Source organism: Capra hircus, chromosome 2 (genome assembly GCF_001704415.2).
Source record: "Capra hircus breed San Clemente chromosome 2, ASM170441v1, whole genome shotgun sequence".
NCBI classification, from domain to species: domain Eukaryota; kingdom Metazoa; phylum Chordata; class Mammalia; order Artiodactyla; family Bovidae; genus Capra; species Capra hircus.
In genome coordinates this window covers 40,061,134-40,080,281 of record NC_030809.1, presented here as the reverse complement: position 1 = coordinate 40,080,281, position 19,148 = coordinate 40,061,134, and the positions used below count along the sequence as shown (strand labels likewise).

At 35.8% G+C, this 19,148-nt stretch overlaps 2 protein-coding genes across 7 annotated transcripts in view; one reads left to right on the top strand and one right to left on the bottom strand.

The window, feature by feature from the left end:
* Positions 1-19,148, top strand: part of CREB1 (cAMP responsive element binding protein 1) — a 56,528-nt gene that overhangs the window by 4,252 nt on the left and 33,128 nt on the right. For 5 of the 6 annotated variants that reach the window (XR_001296787.2, XM_005676432.3, XM_018060292.1 and 2 more), the window contains exon 2: positions 14,711-14,832. The exons of the other annotated variant lie outside the window; for it this stretch is intronic. Coding sequence is in view for 4 of the 5 variants with exons in the window: in XM_005676432.3 (XP_005676489.1) it covers positions 14,719-14,832 (114 nt within the window). In the remaining variant the exon portion in view is untranslated. The remainder of the gene's footprint in view (positions 1-14,710; positions 14,833-19,148) is intronic. 6 annotated transcript variants of the gene reach the window in all.
* Positions 16,245-19,148, bottom strand: part of METTL21A (methyltransferase like 21A) — a 53,827-nt gene continuing 50,923 nt past the window's right edge. The window contains exon 4 of the mRNA XM_018060324.1: positions 16,245-17,568. Coding sequence (XP_017915813.1) covers positions 17,495-17,568 — 74 coding nt within the window. The 3' untranslated portion in view covers positions 16,245-17,494. The remainder of the gene's footprint in view (positions 17,569-19,148) is intronic.

Sequence of the window (19,148 nt, the reverse complement as noted above, 5' to 3'; positions counted from 1 at the left end):
CTCGATTATCTTCAGTTTCAGTGTTTTTTTTTTTTAAGTTTTATTAAAATATTCGAGATCAATATGAATAGGGAAGCAAGCTGTGTAAGAGTTAACTCTCAAAGTAAATTTAGTCTGTATTTAACTCCTTTGTCGTGGTTCTTATAGCCCTAAACAGACTCTTCCTTTTATTATTTCAGCCAATAAAAGTCTATAGTTTTCTCTTTAAATGAGAAAGAACATCTTATGTAGTCCAGATCTTTTTTTAAGTAGACCATTCTCAGGGGATGCGATTACCCAGTAATCTTGATTACTGTACTAGCTTTCTCTGAGTTAATTTTTTACACACTCATTAACTTATCTTTTTGATGATTTTCTAATATTTCTTGGTGTTATAAGTGAGTTTTATATTTGATATCTAAATAAACAGTTTCACCTATATGATTGTCTACTGAGACTTTTCTTCTTAGATGAATTTTTTTTTTCTTTTACTGTAGAAGTCCTTGGCTAAGTTATTACTTGGCCCAAGTAATAACTTCTTTCAACAAGAGCACAAAAGAAAAGTTTCAGTGCTCTCTTTTTCTTTTTTTCGACCTTCTAAGCAGCATTTAACTATTAGTACATTTTAAATATACATCTGTTAGTATATTTATCTTTAAAATACACATGCTATAAGGTCTTTAAGTTGATTAAACTTAGAAAATGATAACTAATAATCTAACAGGAGGGACTCAGCTCTCTTATCTTTTAAAAAAAAATCATTAAATGAAGCTGTTTTGTGATCTCATTTTTTGTATGCTTGACTTGACAGATATATTAAAGCTTTTAATGTAAGAATATTGTCTTACTGTTATTTTGAGGATTTACTATGACTAAATGTTCACAAAGCACTTGAAGATTGGTAGGGGTCGGGAGTGGATAATTGAAATCTGTACAGACGGGAAAGGTTTCCTCTGGAACGTATCTGGGGGCTACCAGGAAATTAAATGATTTCTCACAGTCTTATTGTATCAGTGGCTTGTCTTTTGGGTTGGAGGTAAAGATCGTGAACTAAAACAACAAACTGATACTGTGAAAATGGCTACTTGTTTTCCTCTGCCAATTTAATAAATATGCTAACAGGCATTATATGCGGTTAGTCTTGGTCAACTTTTTGAAGTTACAAGAAGAAAGTATGGTTCTAAATTTATACTATCAAATCTGTAAATGTAGATTTTTGAGACATATTTGAAACACATTTGTTTCTCTCCTGACTCAGTGTGCTCGCTTAGTATATACAAACTCTTTGTCTTGTGTTTTGCTTTGCATTTTTCTCTTTTCTTAGCTCTGCCAGTCCTGATCCTGTACAGATATGTTTCATTATTTTACCTAGTTTTGCTTACCTGTCTCCTCTGTTACCAATAAGAAGATTGGTTAATTCCAGCAGATAAGTAGATGACAGTATTTTACACAACCAGTGATGAAAAATTACCTTTATGTATTTAATCAATTACATGAATCACAGCTTAAGAATAGTACCCCTTGTTAAACTTTTAAATACCTGAGTTGCTTTTCCTTGGGGTTGAGGTAAGATTATTAAAGCTTAGTTTACCATAAGTGAAGTGAAATGGACTGTCTGAACAAATTCTTCCTGGTTGGATTTATCTAGAATCTCTGAATATTCTATCACTCAAAAAGGTTTAGAGAGGAAGTCTGAAGCATTGATGCTAACTTTTTTTCTAAAGGAGAAAAGTAAATACATTTGTTTGGAGAAGAGAGAATTAAGTGATGTTAAAATAGCTAAGTAATGACCTTGGTGTCTGAGTGGAGGATGGGTCTGAGAGTTTATACCAGTGGTATTAGAAAATGTCTACCAAAGATTAGTAAATCTTGGAAACTAAGATTTATTTCTTTAAGTCTTTCTCTAATGAACTGGTTGTCTGTGTTTGAATTTCTGGTTGTTATTATATGACAGTGTCTGTCTTAAGTTGCTTCAGTCGTGTCCAACTCTTCGTGACCCTGTGGACTGTAGCCCACCAGGCTTCTCTGTCCATGGGATTCTCCAGGCAAGAGTATGACAGTATAGATGTAACTAAAAATGTTTGTAATCTAAACGAAGCTGAGTAACAATTTTGAGGGTGATTATCCCTTTTTGTGTAAGCAATTAGCAATAGGAGATTCATAAATACCTTGTTTGTCATCATTGAATTGAAATTTATTGCTTGTTCTGAACTCTGTACTCTTAAAAGGGCATCATACTCTTAAAATGTTTATTGTTTGCTGTTACTGCCTTTTATCCGTCTAGTCATTTATTCTGCGAACATTTATTGACCATCATCTTTTTCATAGTTGGTGAAATAGTCATAAGAAAATTTAATCAAGTATTTTTAGAGATATTACATAAACCATTGTTCTAGTTGCTATAGAAGCCTGAGTATGTGGCTTTACTGCCCAAGGTACTTACAGTATAATGGAGACGACAGAAACAAGTATAATAAAAAATGGTTTATACATGGCAGAATGTCAGTTCTCACTGTCTTGAAGAACTACTGAGTTTAGAAGAAAAGGTGTTCAGTGAGGAAACTTGTGAGAAGATAGTACTCAAATTGCATACGGAAGAACTTGGAAGGTAAAAATGAAGGCGAATGTATTGTGGGCAGTGGCATGGACAACACAAATGAAGACATGGAAGCAGAATGAACTTGTACATTCACCTTTCTTGAGGTGAAGAAAGTGTCGTATTAAATGTAAATCCACAGTATTTAGGAGCCCTACGTGTGAAGCAGGAAGCTTTAAATTTCGTGTAAGAGGAGGAACAACATAAACAGGAATGGTGTGATATAACAAGCTAAAATGTAGGTAACTCCATACCCCCGGTCCTAGGCAACTACTAAAGTTCCCTAGGCACTTTTGTCTCCAGTGCTGAATTCTTTTAATAGTTAGTTGTGTCTGACTCCTTGGACTGTAGCCTGCCAAGGTGCTCTGTCCATGGGATTTCCCAGGCAAGAATACCAGAGTGGGTTGCCATTTCCTTTTCCAGGGGGATCTTCCCAACCCAGGGATCGAACTCACCTTTCCTGTGCCTCTTGCATTGCAGGCGGATTGTTTACCTGCTAAGCCATTGGGGAAGCCTATTCTGAACATTGCATATAAATGGATTGCATTGTGATGAGCTTCTCTTACTTAACACAGTAAAACTGTTAGGGTTTATCCATGTTTATCAGGACTTCATTCCTTGCTGTTGCTAAATAATATTCCGTTTTATAGATATGCAATATTTTATTCATGAATTCATGGACATTTGGACCTTTGGGCTATTGTAAATAATGCTGCCACGAGCATTCATTTATTACATATGTTCTCATTTCTTTTGGCTTTATACCTAGGAGTGGAATTGCTAACCCACTCCAGTACTCTTGCCTGGAAAATCCCATGGACGGAAGAGCCTGGTAGGCTGCGGTCCATGGGGTCGCTAAGAGTCGGACACGACTGAGCGACTTCACTTTAATTTTTCATTTTCATACATTGGGGAAGGAAATGGCAACCCACTCCAGTGTTCTTGCCTGGAGAATCCCAGGGATGGTGGAGCCTGGTGGGCTGCCATCTCTGGGGTCTCACTGAGTCGGACGCGACTGAAGCGACTTAGCAGCAGCATGGTAACTATGTTAACCGTTTTGAGGAACTGCCAGACTTAGAGTGGTACCCTTTTACATTCCCACTGGTAGTGTATGAGTTCAGATTTCTCTGTATCCTCAACACTTATTTTTATTTTTCACTGTAGCCATTTTAGTGGGTGAGAAGTAGTATCTCATTGTGGTTTAGATTTGCATTTCCCTGATGACTAATGCTGTCAGTCATCTTTTTGTGTACTTACTGGCCATTTGTATATCTTGGAAGAAGTGTCTGTTAGATCGTTCGCCCATTTTTAAATTGGGTTATTTGTCTTATTACTGAGTTGTAATAGTTGTTTGTTATTCTAGATACAAGTTTCTTACCAGATATATATGATTTATGAAGTGTTCTTCTATGGATTGTCTTCACTTCCTTGGCACAAAAGTTTTTAATTCTGACAATTTCAAATTCATCTTTTTTTTTCTTCTTCCTTTCATTGCTTGTGCTTTTTGTTGTCATATCTTGGACATTATAAATTCTTTATTATAGACATTTTCTAAATATCTCTGAAAGCCATGACTAATGAAAAATATAACTAAATCTACTAGTACATATTTGGAATTACACCCCACTTGCTCTGGTCTTCTTTTTTATCCTTTTTTTATCCTATGTCCAGATTCCTTAGTTTTGAGTACTGGCCAAAAGAAGCAAAGGTAAATATCAAGAGATAGCGACTTTGAAACAAAGTTTAATTCAAATTTTTGTGAATTATTTGTTACTAGAGAATTTATGTTTGTGTGGACGTAGTGTATTACTCATAAATTTAAATTCTGCTGTATTAGGGAAGTTCACACCGCAGACTATTACCACAGAGGCATCCCTGGTATCTTGGGCATAAGCAGTCTGCCTACAGTGTAGAAGACATGGGTTCCATCCCTAGGTCTGGAACATCTCCTGGAGAAGAGAATGACTACCCACTCCAGTACTGTTGCCTGGATCATCCCATGGACAGAGGAGCCTGGCAGTCTACAATCCATGGGGTCGCAGAGAATTGGACACGACTGAGTGACTAACACACACACACACCATGGAGCCAGTACTAACTACGTCATTTTTTGCAGTTGACTCAGCTGACCTCTGGAGAATTTAAATTTACAAACTAGTAGAACATTTTCCCTGGGCAAGAAATAACAGTAAAGCGTAGTCTTCGTCACTCTGAATATTAATAGCATTATCTCTTTGTGAAGAAAGTTTTGAAGGTTTAACTTTATTGATGATTACTAAAATTTGTTGTTCCTCATCAACAGTTTTGGTTTATAAAAGTTCATTTACTTGAAGGAAGTATTGTAGCCAAAGTCTTGTAAAAATGTTGATTTCGTTATCTTATTAATCAAGTCTGCATCAACAGAAAGGTTACCGTAAATAGCCAGCTCTTGCTTTCCTTTTTTCCATAATTCATTGTTTTTCTATCATTTCAAAACAGTTTATGGTTTGAAATAATTATTAACTAAATACTTGTTTGGAGGGAATTTATATGTAAACTGATGGTAGGGATTAGTTTAAACTTGCCTAGCTCTTTGATGAGTTTGTGAGCCCTTTGAGAGAAAGGGTTCTTGGCTGCTTTACGCTATAGTCCCCATAGTTTCTGGCAGAACACTTATTATGTAATATGCACGAAAACTTAGAATGAATGAATTCCTCTTGGAGGGTCACAGATTTGAAAAGCAGGATTAAAACCAATCCCCCTTGAGGTTAGAGGAAGCTGACATACAAGCATATGCTTAGACAATTAGGGGTTTCCCTGGGGCTCAGACTGTAACGAATCTGCCTCCAATGTGAGAGAACCTGGGTTCCATCCCTGAGTTGAGAAAATCCCCTGGAGAAGGAAGAGAATGGCAACCCACTCCAGTATCCTTGCCTGGAGAATTCCATGGACGAGAAGCTTGGCGGGCCACGGTCCATGGGATCGCAAATAGTCGGACACTTGTAATTGATTAGACAGATTATAGATTTATTTTTTAAAAGCCAAGAAAATTAGATTTCGTTTTTTTCGTGGCTTAAATAGAAACTTCTCTCTGGAGTCTAAATTAACGCTGATGGTTTACTAATGCTTTTCACCTCTGAAACAGGAAAAATAGCATGAGACTATTAATCAAAGTGGTCACCAGAAGTCACTATTAGGTTGATTATAATAAAGTGCATTTACCTGAAATGCTGGACTTGACTTTTCAGGATTAGAGATAAAAGATACCTAAATATGAAGTGAATCCTTATCAAAACTTTACAAGTAGACTGTGGTCTGCATGTCATTTTTCATCTTTGTAGATTATCCATGGCTATTTTTTAAGATATAGTTCAATATACCCTTGGTGCTTTGAGTGCTTGAGATTTTTCTAGTAAGCCAAATATAATTAAAATGATTAGCATGTTGCTTAATAGTTTATGCAGTTCTACTGCCAGATATGTCTTCACTTTTTATAATATCGGAAGCTAGATGTGCATAGCCCTAAACAGTCTTATAAAGTTCTTAGAAATCTCTTAACATCTTCAGTTCTCCATCTGTGAAGTCAGAGCTAAAGCCAGAATTCCTGTCTTATGACTCCTGCCATATAACGTGTACTGTGTTACTTCAGGAAAACTGATTTTCACTCTCTGTTGTCTAGTATGTAAATAATTCACCAAGAATAGCATTTTAAAATTTAGTTCAAAGCAAACTGTTAGAATAATAAATGTTAACTTTATACCCTTTTAAAAAAAAAAAAACACTTGAACATTCATTTTTCATTTCAATATAGTGATTTTCACATTGTCATTCAGGTTTTGTTGAGTAAATGGAATAATGGGCTATAAATATTTAACCTCCAGGCATAACTTCTGTAAGTCCTTAACAGTGTTAGCCTTGAGCTAGTTTATGAAGCAGAACTTGAAATTTGAAGACAGCTTCACTCTTTACTCAACATGGAAATTGCTCTTCTAAAAGTAATTACATGTAGGAGGTGCATAATGCTTTTTTTCCCTTTAAAAAAAAAGCAGCTTCAAAAATCTAATTAGTAGAATTTCATATATAGAACCTTATATAAGGTAACTTCTTTGAAAGGCTAAAGGTGGAAAAAGTTGTGAAAATGGTATCAGATGGGTGTTTGGATAGAAAGAATGGGAAGAGTTCAGTTAAATGTTATTATGTAAAATAATGCATAGTCATAGCTGCTGCTTTGCTAAGCAACATTGTTTGTCTCTTGGTGACCAGATACATGAAGGCTTGTTATAGAGCCATGAGTAGTCTTACCTGAAGGAAAACAAGGCAGATACATTTTGCCAGTACTTAAAAAAATAACAGTAACTGATTTGAGAAAGTACTAAAGCTTTCTTATTGAAAGATAGTATAGAATTAGTCACACTAGAATATGAGGGTGGTTTATGTAAATCAAATAATAACCTTCCTAATTCATTTCTGTTAAGTACTTCCTGTGAGGACAGTTTCTTACAGAGCATACTACATATTTTAAATAGCATTCAAATTAAATAGCATTCAAATACTGTAGTAATCAGAAAATGCAATAAATCATAACATGTAAATCTTGAACTTAAGATGGTTTTCTTTAAGTTCAGCCCAATAAATAAATTAGGGAATTAGTTTTAATAAATAACATTGAAAAGATTCCCTTTTTTTTTTTTTTTTTTAGGTGATGGTAGTTCAGTACTGGCAATTACTATTAATAATTTATTAAAACATATAAACATATTTTCAAGCCTTTTGTCTCATAAGTGATTAAATTTCATCAGATTCAGATCACATAGAATTAATTTCAGATACAGTTTTCTTCCCTTCCTCTAATACTAGACTATAGGCTAAATAAAGTATGGGTTTGTATTCCAGTTAAGGGAGAAGGATCTTGGTAGGATCTTAGAGAAAACTTCCTGAAAATTATGTCAGAATTTACTTAGCTTGGTAAAGTTACCAAGTTATTTTAGTTTTTCACATTGCCTATTCTGGTTCTTTCGCTAAAAAACATATATATATATATATAAAACCTTAATTTGTTAGGGTGTTCAGTTCAGTTGCTCAGTCGTGTCCGACTCTTTGCAACCCCATGAATCACAGCACGCCAGGCCTCCCTGTCCATCACCAACTCCTGGAGTTCACTCAGACTCACGTCCATCGAGTCGGTGATGCCATCCAGCCATCTCATCCTCTGTTGTCCCTTCTCCTCCTGCCCCCAATCCCTCCCAGCTTCAGAGTCTTTTCCAGTGAGTCACCTCTTCGCATGAGGTGGCCAAAGTACTGGAGTTGCAGCTTTCGCATCATTCCTTCCAAAGAAATCCCAGGGCTGATCTCCTTCAGAATGGACTGGTTGGATCTCCCTGCAGTCCAAGTGTAATCAGTCTCTAATCTAATAAGGTTCTTACAGCTGGAGTTGGTAAGTGTGTTGAGCATGTAGTGTGCTTGTGTACATATGTACATACCTACACACATGTATACAGACACTTTACAACATTCAAATATGCTATTTTCCTATCTGGTTTCAGTGAAAGTATGCTGTATTTAATACCAAATGACTATTATTAGCATCAGAAATCCGAAGCATTAGATTTCCAGTATTGATTGCATACATCTCAGTTCTGCTTAATAGGGCATACAGTGAAGATAAGTGAAGTGTCTCAAGGTTAACAACCAAAAAGCATACAGGAGGAAAGATAGAGGAAAAGAAGCAGTGCACCATAATCATTGGCTCCTGGAAAGCTGGAGTCCTTTATGTAGCAGCTGAACATTTTGCTTTAATTTGCTTTAGTAAATTAATCGTGGTGGTGGTTTAGTTGCTAAGTCGTGTCCAACTCTTGGGACCGCATGGACTGTAGCCCACCAGGCTCCTTTGTCCATGGAATTCTCAAGGCAAGAATACTGGGGTGGGTTTCCATTTCCTTCTCCGGGGGATCTTTCCAACCCAGGAATTGAGCCTGGGTCTTCTGAATTGTAGGCGGATTCTTTACCAACTGAGCCACAGGGGAAGCTCAAATTAATCATAACGCTCAGAGTATTAATCTTAATCAAGACATATTAAAGGTGTACGAGTATGCTAGCAAGGCTTTCAAACAGCTGTAGTATACTAAAAAATTAACAAGTACAAAATAGCTATGTAAAAAGTATTGTACATGAGCCCTAGATGTTTTTAGGTTTTCTGCAAAATATTTTTAGTAATACATTTGACTATGACAACAAACTGGTCATTTAGTTTTAAAATCGTGCCTAAATGTGACTTTTTGCTGTGATTACCCTGGAGACTTTAAAGTCTGCTTTTGTGATTTCCTTAAATCCCTGGACTTGGTGAAAGAGTTCAGGAGTCACCCACTTGCTAGACACAGGAGCAGGGTTTTTTTTCCCCCCTTGTTTATAATAAAGGTTATTTGCATTTTAAAACCATGGCCTATATTCATATGTTCTCTTAGTTATGAATGTATTGTTTCTTCAAGTCAAAATTCACAGTTCATTTCGATGAATGCTGAACCTTTCATTCTAAACTGGATTACATTTGTCATAGATTTAAGGGATTAAAAAGTAAACTTGTGAGGGAGATGGATTTATTTTTCATAAACTTGAGCTAGAATGTTTAGGATCTTAAAGACCTGGGCACTTCTTAAAGTTCAGTGTATTTTAGGATAAAGAACAAGGTGAAGATTTACAGCATTCTTTGCTTTCACTTAATGGTGGTTAGCGAAAGTGACGATACAGGCTTGCTTTCTTGTTCAGTGACCTTTATTACAGAATTTGGTACTGCCAGAAATTTCTCTCTGATTTGGTATAGTTCTGTATAGGTGCTGAGTAGGTGAATTTGAATGCTCCCTTATCCGTGAGGGCTTTATACTTAGCACTTTTATAGTAGTGAAAATCCGTCAGCATCCTTCCCACCCTTATATTTTACCCAACACTTACTGTGTTCTGATTTGTTACATGTTTTACTTGTTATACGTCTCTCTTCTATTTCCACACACTAGAATATAAATTCCACAAAGTTTTTTTAAAAAATTTATTTCTTCATCTCTAGTAACTTGAACAAGTGCCCAACATGTAAGTACTTGGATATAATGCTATAATACAAGTATACTGTATATAATGTAAGTTGTTAAAACTGAAGATCCTTTTAGTTTAAGAACAGTGAATATTCACTTCTGGTGAGTTACCTCGGGATATATTGCTTTACAGAGTAAAATACATTGCAACATAAAAATTCTAAACCCATTAACTTAACTTTGAGACATCATTCTCATATTGTCATTTTGCCCTAGTAGCTGCGGATTGATAAGGAATGACCATCCTTTATCTTTATCCTTTATACACCAGCCACTGACTCACTCATTTCTCTAAAGGCCTACTGTAATTAAAGTCTTTGCTTATACCATTTTTCTTATCAGAAGATAAATCCCCAAATTTATTGATACTGTATTCATCGTCAGTGTTTGGCATTCTACCACTCTTGACTATTGCAGCGCACTGTCTTCTTAAGTAGACAGTTTACTGGAATGTTTATCCTAACTATATTGAAATTTTTGAATATCAATTGTCTTGACTATGTAAAGGTACAAAAGTGATACAGTCCTAGTCAGATAAATTTCTTGACACTTTCTAAGATGGAAAGAAAAAAGCTGCTTTATCCTCTTTGAAAATTAAGAAAAGGACTGTTAAAGTGATAAATTTTATGTATCATATCTGAATGGTAATATTTTTATATTAGCCCAAGATTAAGAGGCTACGCGACATTTTTAGTCCATCGTCTTTGCCTCGAACCATATAGTAAAAGGAGGTAATGAATATTAAGAGGCCTGCATAATATTAAGAGGCCTGCATAATTGTGTGTGGGGGCATGATCTTGTGTTGTCACTTCCTAAGATCAAAGCATTTAAAATTGAGAGAGAGCTTTTTATCCATCTGTTGTTTTCAGATGAGGAAACTAGAACACAGAAAATTTAATTTGTCCTGTGACCACTTGATGACAGCTCCAGCTTTCCATCGAATGTTAGGCTATTTCCCAACTATTCAGAACAGCATTCTTTGTTTCACTCAAGGTGAGGTGCCTAACACCGCAGAATCATTCCCTTTTTGTTTTTCATGTTAAGAGATAGAGCTCTGAAGACCCTTAGAGCAAAATGGCATGTCTTTGTGAATGAATTTGTTAAAAAAAAATTTTTTTAGGCATGACACGATTTTGAAATTCATTTTTAAGTTCATAGTTTTCAAAGAATTACGTTCTATTTTTAGGGTTAAATCATGAAAATACCTAAATCTTAAATATCATTCCCAAATAAATTTTGGAATTCAGAATTATTGGAAGAACTCAAGAATTCTTGACAGACTGTCAAGCTAATAACTAGATTTTCCATGATTTCTAAAGGTCTATTGTTTCTAATGTTTCAGATCCAGTATTTTTACAACATTGTATCTGACTTCATATGTACCTTATCTTTGCTTATTCAGTCTTTTGCTTGTTTTTGCACTCCCAAAATGCATTTCATTTGTATAATCAATTAGGAATCTCCTTTCCTCAAGTAATTTTGGAAACCTGTATATTGGCTCTGTTAAATGATCCTGTGTCTGAATACTGCTCTGTTGACTAAGACTGCTCCTGGGTTAATAGAAAAATTGAAGACGGTACACTACATACCTTATTATCTCTTCTCTCTCCACCTGAAGATACAAACACAAAGGAGTAAAAGCTTTCAAAATCATAATTAATGTGCTCACATTAAATGCTAATTTAGTTTAGTTGGAGACTGCTGTTTCAGTACCTTCAAGGTGAAAACCAGAATAGTTTCTGTTTTAGTTGACTCTTGAATTTCTTACCTGAAACAAATTGTTTTTCCCTAAATGATTCTCACTTGTTCTTTGAGAAAGACCTGAATTAACTGATGAAAGACAGTTGTACTGTTGCTCAAGTGGTTGATACCTGCTGAAGCTAATTAATATGGCTCTCCCCCACTTTGAAAAAGGTTTGGTTGTCTTCCAGAATGAAATGGTAATGAAACACTGGCAGTTTATTTACATGGGGGATCCTAACCATTGGAAATACCACACTTTGTCTTTAGAAGAAAATTAAAAGTAAGTAAAATAATATCATCTAGTTGGGGAGGGAAGAAGATGCAAATCACATTCTTTCTTTGAATGTGACCTTGTAACTATAATTACTTATGTTAACTAATGGTTTTATTTTTTTATTATAGAATCATAAATATTTTATTTTCTGAAGCAAGTTGCAATGATACCCTTCCCAGGTGGCACTAGTGGTAAAGAACCGGCCTGCCAATGCAGGAGACACAGGAGACGTGGATTCAGTCCCTGGGTCAGGAAGATCCCCTGGGGAAGGGCATGGCAACCCATTCCAGTATCCTTGCCTGGAGAATCCCATGGACAGAGGAGTCTGGTGGGCTACAGTCCACAGGGTCACAAAAAGTCCGACACGACTGAAGTAATTTAGCAAGCGCACACCTTAAATGATAAAAGGAAATTAAGTGGCTCTAACATTGAAAAGTAAACAAAAGAAGTATGATCTTCGCTTAGAGTTACTTTTAATCAGATGATAGGGTGAAACTATTTGGATGACAGCATAGGTTAAAAAAAAAATGTGTCGGACTTCCCTGGTAGTCCAGTGGTTAAGACTCCATGTTTCCAATGCTGGGGGTGGGTAGAGTGTGTGTGTGATCCTTGGTGGGAAAGATTCCACATGTGGCATGGTGCAGCCAGAAAATTTAAAAAACAAAATGTGGCTAGGACTAAAGTCTTTACAAAATGGTTGTGTATTCTCTGTCTACGAAAAGGTATTATGATGGTAAATTTGTGTTTATCTTTGTTCTCATTAAGTTGATGATGTGGGGCAGAAGATAGAGAAAAGGTCGTGGGCTTCTGCTGTTATTTAGCTTGACTCTGTGCTGTCCTCAGATTGATCATTTACTTACTTTATTGTTATTAAGATTAGATTTTTTTTTTGCTTTCATGTTTTCTTCCAGAGCAACAGTATGGACCGTATTTAGTATCCACAAACTATTTTTTGATGTTGCTTTAAGTCTGTGTGAAATTTTTTAGTTTAAAAGAGCATTGATTTTAAGTGTACAACTCAATTATCACAGGGGCTAGTAAAGTTATTTTACAATTCTTTTAAGAAAATAGTTATTTTTACTCTGGAAATTGGGGTAAATAGTTTAGGTAAATTTTGAACAAATACTAATTTCATATTATAAGTATCAGATTAAAAACTTTTTATCAGTGGATATCTCAAAATCATGGCTCTCATGAAATAAAGCTCTCATGAAATAAAGCTTTTGATTCATATTTTCAAAATGTTACCCATCATTTCTGGTATTAAAATGTCTTTAATTGAGCACATAATCCTGAATCCATGCTCACAGAAAAAAAGTAAAAGTACTAAAATAAATAAAAGGTGCAAATCATCATTTACAATTCTACCAAATCTTCTCTTTTTCAGAACCAGCACTTATTATGGTTCAGTTAAAATTTCTACACCTTTTCCATGCATATACCTTTATAATAATTTGTTTTACGTGTTTTTTTTTTTAATGTAAATAGGGTTCTACATTATAATAAGTTCTATAAGTTGCCATTTCACTGTCTTGGAAAGCTTTGTCATTCCATTATAGTTAGACTTCATTGTTTTTCATTGCTTTAATTTTTTAATGGTCCTCCTAATGATGGATACTTGTTTCTAGTTTTTTACTATTCCAAAAAAAATTCTGTCTTTGTAAACTAGTCAGTAATAAGAGTTTCTTACTGAGTAGTAGTTTCTCTGTATTCTAGATGTTATTGTGTTGACTGTATGTATGAGATATTTTTCCTTGTGTACTTGTCTTGGTGGCTTTTGTCTTGTTAATATTTTAAATAATTATGTAGTCAAGTCTGTTGATCTTTTCCTTTGTCATTTGTTTTGTGGCTTCTTTATTTCTAAATTATTCATTTCCACAGAGATATTTTCATTTTTAACTGTCACTTGTAAAAACATTTTATAGACTCCTGTGAATGGTGGCAGAATGTTAGTATGTGATACATTTTGATGGAATGTAATAATCACATAAGGATTAATTACTATTTTGGTTATCAATTTCAGAGTTATAAAATAAATGTAATAAATTCTGGAAAAGCATTGGAGTTTTTGTGTTGTTTATCAAATCGCCATAGGGAGTCCTTACTATTATATTTATTTTTGACAGGTAATACGTTAGGAACTGAGTGATAACAGTAGTACACAAGTAAGAAATAATCCCTTTTGTTGTGACTCCTTGAAACACAGTTCCTCCCCCAGTTATATCTGCTCTATATATAATCAGTTTCTCTAATCTTAAAGTAGTGTCCGCTGCTGGGAATTGCCCTCCACTTTTGCAGTCACCCAGTGCCACATGTAACAAACACACTAAACTCTTAGCAAAGCAGTATCTAAAAGGATCAGCCTTGATTAATGTATCTAGAATCCAGTTAAAATTTTTAAGTGTTTTATTGTTTGTGTGTATACATGCACGTGTGGAGTGTTGCACATTATATAGGGTAATGAGTCAGAACGCAAAAGAACCTTTTCCATGTTTGAGGTCTCTAATTTGACTCTGTGTCAAGAGCCACAGGTTGAGCTCTTGAAACTTGGGCTATTTTGTCTTAACCACCAGCAATTTCCTGAGGAAGTAGGTTATAATTTTTCTGTTTCTTCCCTATGATAGAGGGAATGCCTTTATAGGAGGTACCTTGAAGCCAGTATCTCATAGACCCTGTCATCAGCTCACTTCTGCTCTCTGCCCTCCCTCCTTACCTAATTAATACATTTTGAAAAAATTAAAACTTTGCTGCTGCCCTTCCTCTCCTTATTAGGACAGATTCATGGAAGAGGGGAATCCTGTCTTCCATAACAGATGGAGTAATGGGAATTGAAAGGAAAAAGCTTTTTTCTTTTTTGAAAAAACTAGAACTTTTACAGCTCAGCATATTTGGACAAGTCTTGACAGGAATCCAGCTACATTGTAGCTTAACTAGATTTCTGAGTGCACCTGCTAACCTAACCACCACATATACCTTTTTATAACTTGAAAATTGCCTTTAAAACCACAAAAGCACAAAGCACTGTAGTGCTTGTAACACTCTTCCATATTATTGTAGGTAACTAAATGACCATGGAATCTGGAGCAGAGAACCAGCAGAGTGGAGATGCAGCTGTAACAGAAGCTGAAAGCCAGCAAATGACAGTTCAAGCCCAGCCACAGATTGCCACATTAGCCCAGGTATAAAAACATGGAGAGATTCCAAGTTGTCTCTTCTAAAAGGAATATGTTTTAAATACAAGAGAACTTAGTTTTTATTAGAGATATACATAGAATGAGTGGTAACATTCTTAGAATATCAAAATTCCTATTTATTATCAGCCTAATTTTAGAAATGACAGTATTCAGTAACATAGAAAAATGTATTGCTAGATACTAACACACTATCTGTAGTAGTGACATGATTCAGGATAATTACATTTAAACTGATGGGTAGATGGTCTCTTAAACGAACAAAACAATATGATAACTGGGTGGTTTTTTTTTTTCATATCATATAGATTTATTTGGGGGCATGGGGACACATAATCTGAAAGGCTAAATTGAGATGTGCTTAAACGAAAAAGAATAAATAATTGACACACAAGTAAATATCAAGGATGATAGTTTTTGTCCCTGTATTGAAGTATGATTCATAGTTCTTTCATTTTGTCTTTGTCTTAAACATTCTAAGATTATATTCTCATCTTTATTTTTTGTTCTTACGTATTTTTCCTCAAATGTTTTATTAACATTTATTGGCATTATGTTATATATGAGTGAGAAAAGTGGTTGATATAAAAACCAAATAGCAAATAAATAACCTGCTAGGTAAGAAGAGTGAGATGTGGAGCTTCTGCTTCCCAGAGAGTTTAAAAGCTCTCCAAAGAGAGTCATGAGCAAGAATGGATCTTGAGAAATGGAGGACTAATCACATATGGTCACCACACTGAGCTAAAATACGGGTCAAATACTAGGTCTCCAGCAGGAATACTAGGGCCGAATACTAGGTCTGCTGGTAGTCAGAAGCAGTGGGATGTTTTGTGTTTTCTCCTAATATCACCGGGGCCCACCTCCAGCTCTGAGGAGTAAGGCAAAGCAGAATATATTTAGGGATGAAGTAAACGTACTCAAGATGAAGCAGGTGCAGGAACAAAGGTGAAAGCATCAGGGCCTCTTTAGTACATGTCAAGGCAAATGTGGACAGATATGAATCGGGGCTCATCCAAGCACTCAGCCCTCTGGTAAAAAGAAGATACAGTACCAGCAGGGATTTTGGTGATGACAATCCTCAACGTACCTATCTCTCGGGACACCATTCTGGTCTGGTTGCCCTCCACGTCTGCTGTGTCATGTCATTCTGGAGGTTGCCTTCCTACTGTCTTTCTCTTGTGGAGTTTTGTTTCCAGTGGTTCCTTCAGCAAGTTTGACTGGGTAAAGAATTCTTGGTAAAGAAAATGTTTTTCAAATTTTTTAAGGCACAGTCAATTTCTAGTATTGATGTTTAAAAGACTAAACCCATATCTTTGTATCTCTTGTATCTTGTAAAAATCTCTGTTCACCTTGCTTCACCATTTCATTATCAAGGCCTTGAAGTGTTACCATCCATTGTGCAGTAGTATCCAGTGGGCCCTTTTTTTTTTCTTTCAAGTGGAAACTCGGGTCTTCAATTCTGGGCAATTTCCTTAAGTTATTTCGTTGATTTTTTTCTCTCCCTCTTCTTTCTCTTTTATCTCTTGGATTCTTGTGATCCAGATGTTAATACCTCTAGGACTGTTTCTCTAATTTTCTCTCCTGTTTTCAGTCTGTCTTTTTGCTCTGCCCTCAGAGATTTCTTCAACTTCACATTTCACCCCATCTGTCGGAGTTTATTTCTCCTATCTTGTTTCCAAGAGTTCCTTTTGTTTCTGAACAATCCTTTTGTATTTTAATAGTATCCTGTTTGTTTTAGGCTTCCCTGGTGGCTCAGACAGTAAAGAATCTGCCTGCAGTGCAGGAGATCGGGTTCAGTCCTTGGGTCTGGAAGATACCGAGGAGAAGGAAATGGCTACCCACTCCGTATTCTTGCTTGGAGAATTCTATGGACAGAGGAGCCTGGTGGGCTACAGTCCATGGGATCGCAGAGTCAGACATGACAGAGCGACTGACACTTTCACTTTTTTTTTTAATGTTTCATGCAGGCAGTATTTTCCCTTTATAATATTAAGTTTTAAGTTTTCTTCTCTAAATAGATTTTCTTCTGTATACAGTTTTCCTCTTCTATCTTTTTGGTCACCATCTTTCATATTAGAAGCTTTCCTCAGATATTTGATAGCTTGTGGTTGTTGGCCTGCATTTAAAAGTAGGTGACCAAAAACCTACATTGGACATTGTGTGTATACGTGTGGGGCCTGACGTCTGTGAGTTGTGAGGTTCGTGGTAGGGTGGCATCCCAGTGTCATTATGCTAAGTCTGTCTTCTTAACTGGGTGGGTGTGGGTCAGGTTCCCCAGAGAAAAGCTTGACTATCTCCTGCATATAAGTAAAGACCTGTGAGCCAGCCAGCGGAAGGAGACTGGAGCGTAGCACCTCACCTCAGCAATGCCTGGTGTCAAGCAGTCAAGAAATCCTCTATCAGAAAATAAACCAATGTTTTTCTGTCCTTATAGGGGAGATGAGTGTCCATTCACAGAGAGTGAGGAGGGGATCTACTTGGTTTTCAAAGAGCCTTCAGTCAGCCTTCCTTATCTTCAGCCCCTCCTTTCACTCTACCTTCTAGGGGGCCTTAGATTCTGAGCCTCTTAAGGACCTTGTGGCACAAATCAAGCTGTCCCTGCCTCCACCTCATGAGCTGGCCGTCTGAGGTCTTCCAAGTTCGTTAGCATTCACACACCTGTTTCCAGCCTCCAAAACTCTTTACTGTTACTTCCTTTCCCATTCTTTGCTGGTGTGATGATACCTGTAAAAACAAAATCAGTTTCATGAAGCTTAATTGGAAATTCAGGAAGGAACAAAATTATATGCACATGTTCAGTTAGCATATAATCACTGATAAGTGGAATGACATGATACTTGAATTTTAGAAGTAGTGTCTGTTCACTTTTGTAAGTTTTGTTGTTCTTTTTAATACCTAATTACAGAGGGGTTTTTGTCTAGTAGTAAACTAGAGATTTATAATAAAATTGTCAAGACTGTTGTGATTTGACCATTGAATGTAAAAAAACAAATTCAGCCTAACTAGTGAAGGAGGAAAATCAATCTTAAATAATAATGAAATGTCTTATTTTACTTTTGAAATGTACAAGTATTTCTTTTAAAGTGGAAAAAACATGTTGGTTTTGACTATAAGAATGTTAATTTTTATGGAGGGTTTTAAGTAAAGAGTTGGGTGAAAGGATTGCTGCAATATTGTTGTCAATTAACTTTCTTGTAACAGGCAAATTTGAAAACCTAAATAGACAGTAATAAGGAATTTATTAAATTATGTAATTTTTACCATTAGACAGTCATTAAAACCATGAAAGAATACTATTAATGGTATGAAGAGATATTTGGAATAGATTTGAAAGATTCTGTGATAGTGCTATAAAAATTGAGTGTATATATATATATGCATCTTTAAAAACACATGTGTCTACAGCAAAAATATTAAATGATTAGCTCTGAGTGGTAGGAATATAAGTGATTTTTTTCTATATTGGTGTATCTGAATTTTCTAAATTTACAATGAGAGGAACCATTATGTGGAATGATTAGCATAGAAAGAGGATTATTTGTTAAGTTAGCTTGTTATATTTACCTTATAGAATACTCAGAGAAGAGGACATACTAATTGCTTCAGATATTAGAAGAGCTTTCCATTGATATGAGATATTCTGAATAATTTACAGTTTTGGTTCTCCAACCTTGGTGTCAGGGAACATGTCCTTGGGTCCATCAGAGGTTGTGACTAATGTATAAACAGGCACCCTATGTAACTCTAGTGGAGGTAATCCGTGGATCACATTTTGAGAACCAGGTAAAACTTAAGATTTATAGTGGCCAGAAAAAAAAGTGATTGATAAGGAAGGACTTCCTCACTGTCCAGAGGGGAAGCTCATGATTTTAGCCTCTGCCTTTAGTAGGTATCTTCCCCCCAAGCTTTATAGTCAAATATTTAACTACCTTGTAAACATCTCTGCAAATTCAGATGTCATATCAATTCCATCATTTTCCACCACTACCCCAGCCACCCATAAGCTGCTGCTTGTGTTCTCTGTTTGGCATAGTTTACCCATTTCACCCACATGTGAACTATGTGGGTCGTCTTTGCCTTCTCTCTCACTTCCTTCCATCAGTCTTTCTTAAATCCCTTTCTGGTCTGCCTCCTGAATTGTCATTAAATCACTTATATTATTTCCATCCCTAATACACCTAGTGCCTAATTGCTGGCCTTCACTTTTACTACTATATATAGACTTTCTCAGTTGGTCTCACCTCTGCTTTTTTCTTCCTCTGAAATAAGTATCTTTTACCCTACCACTAAAGTAAAGTGACCTA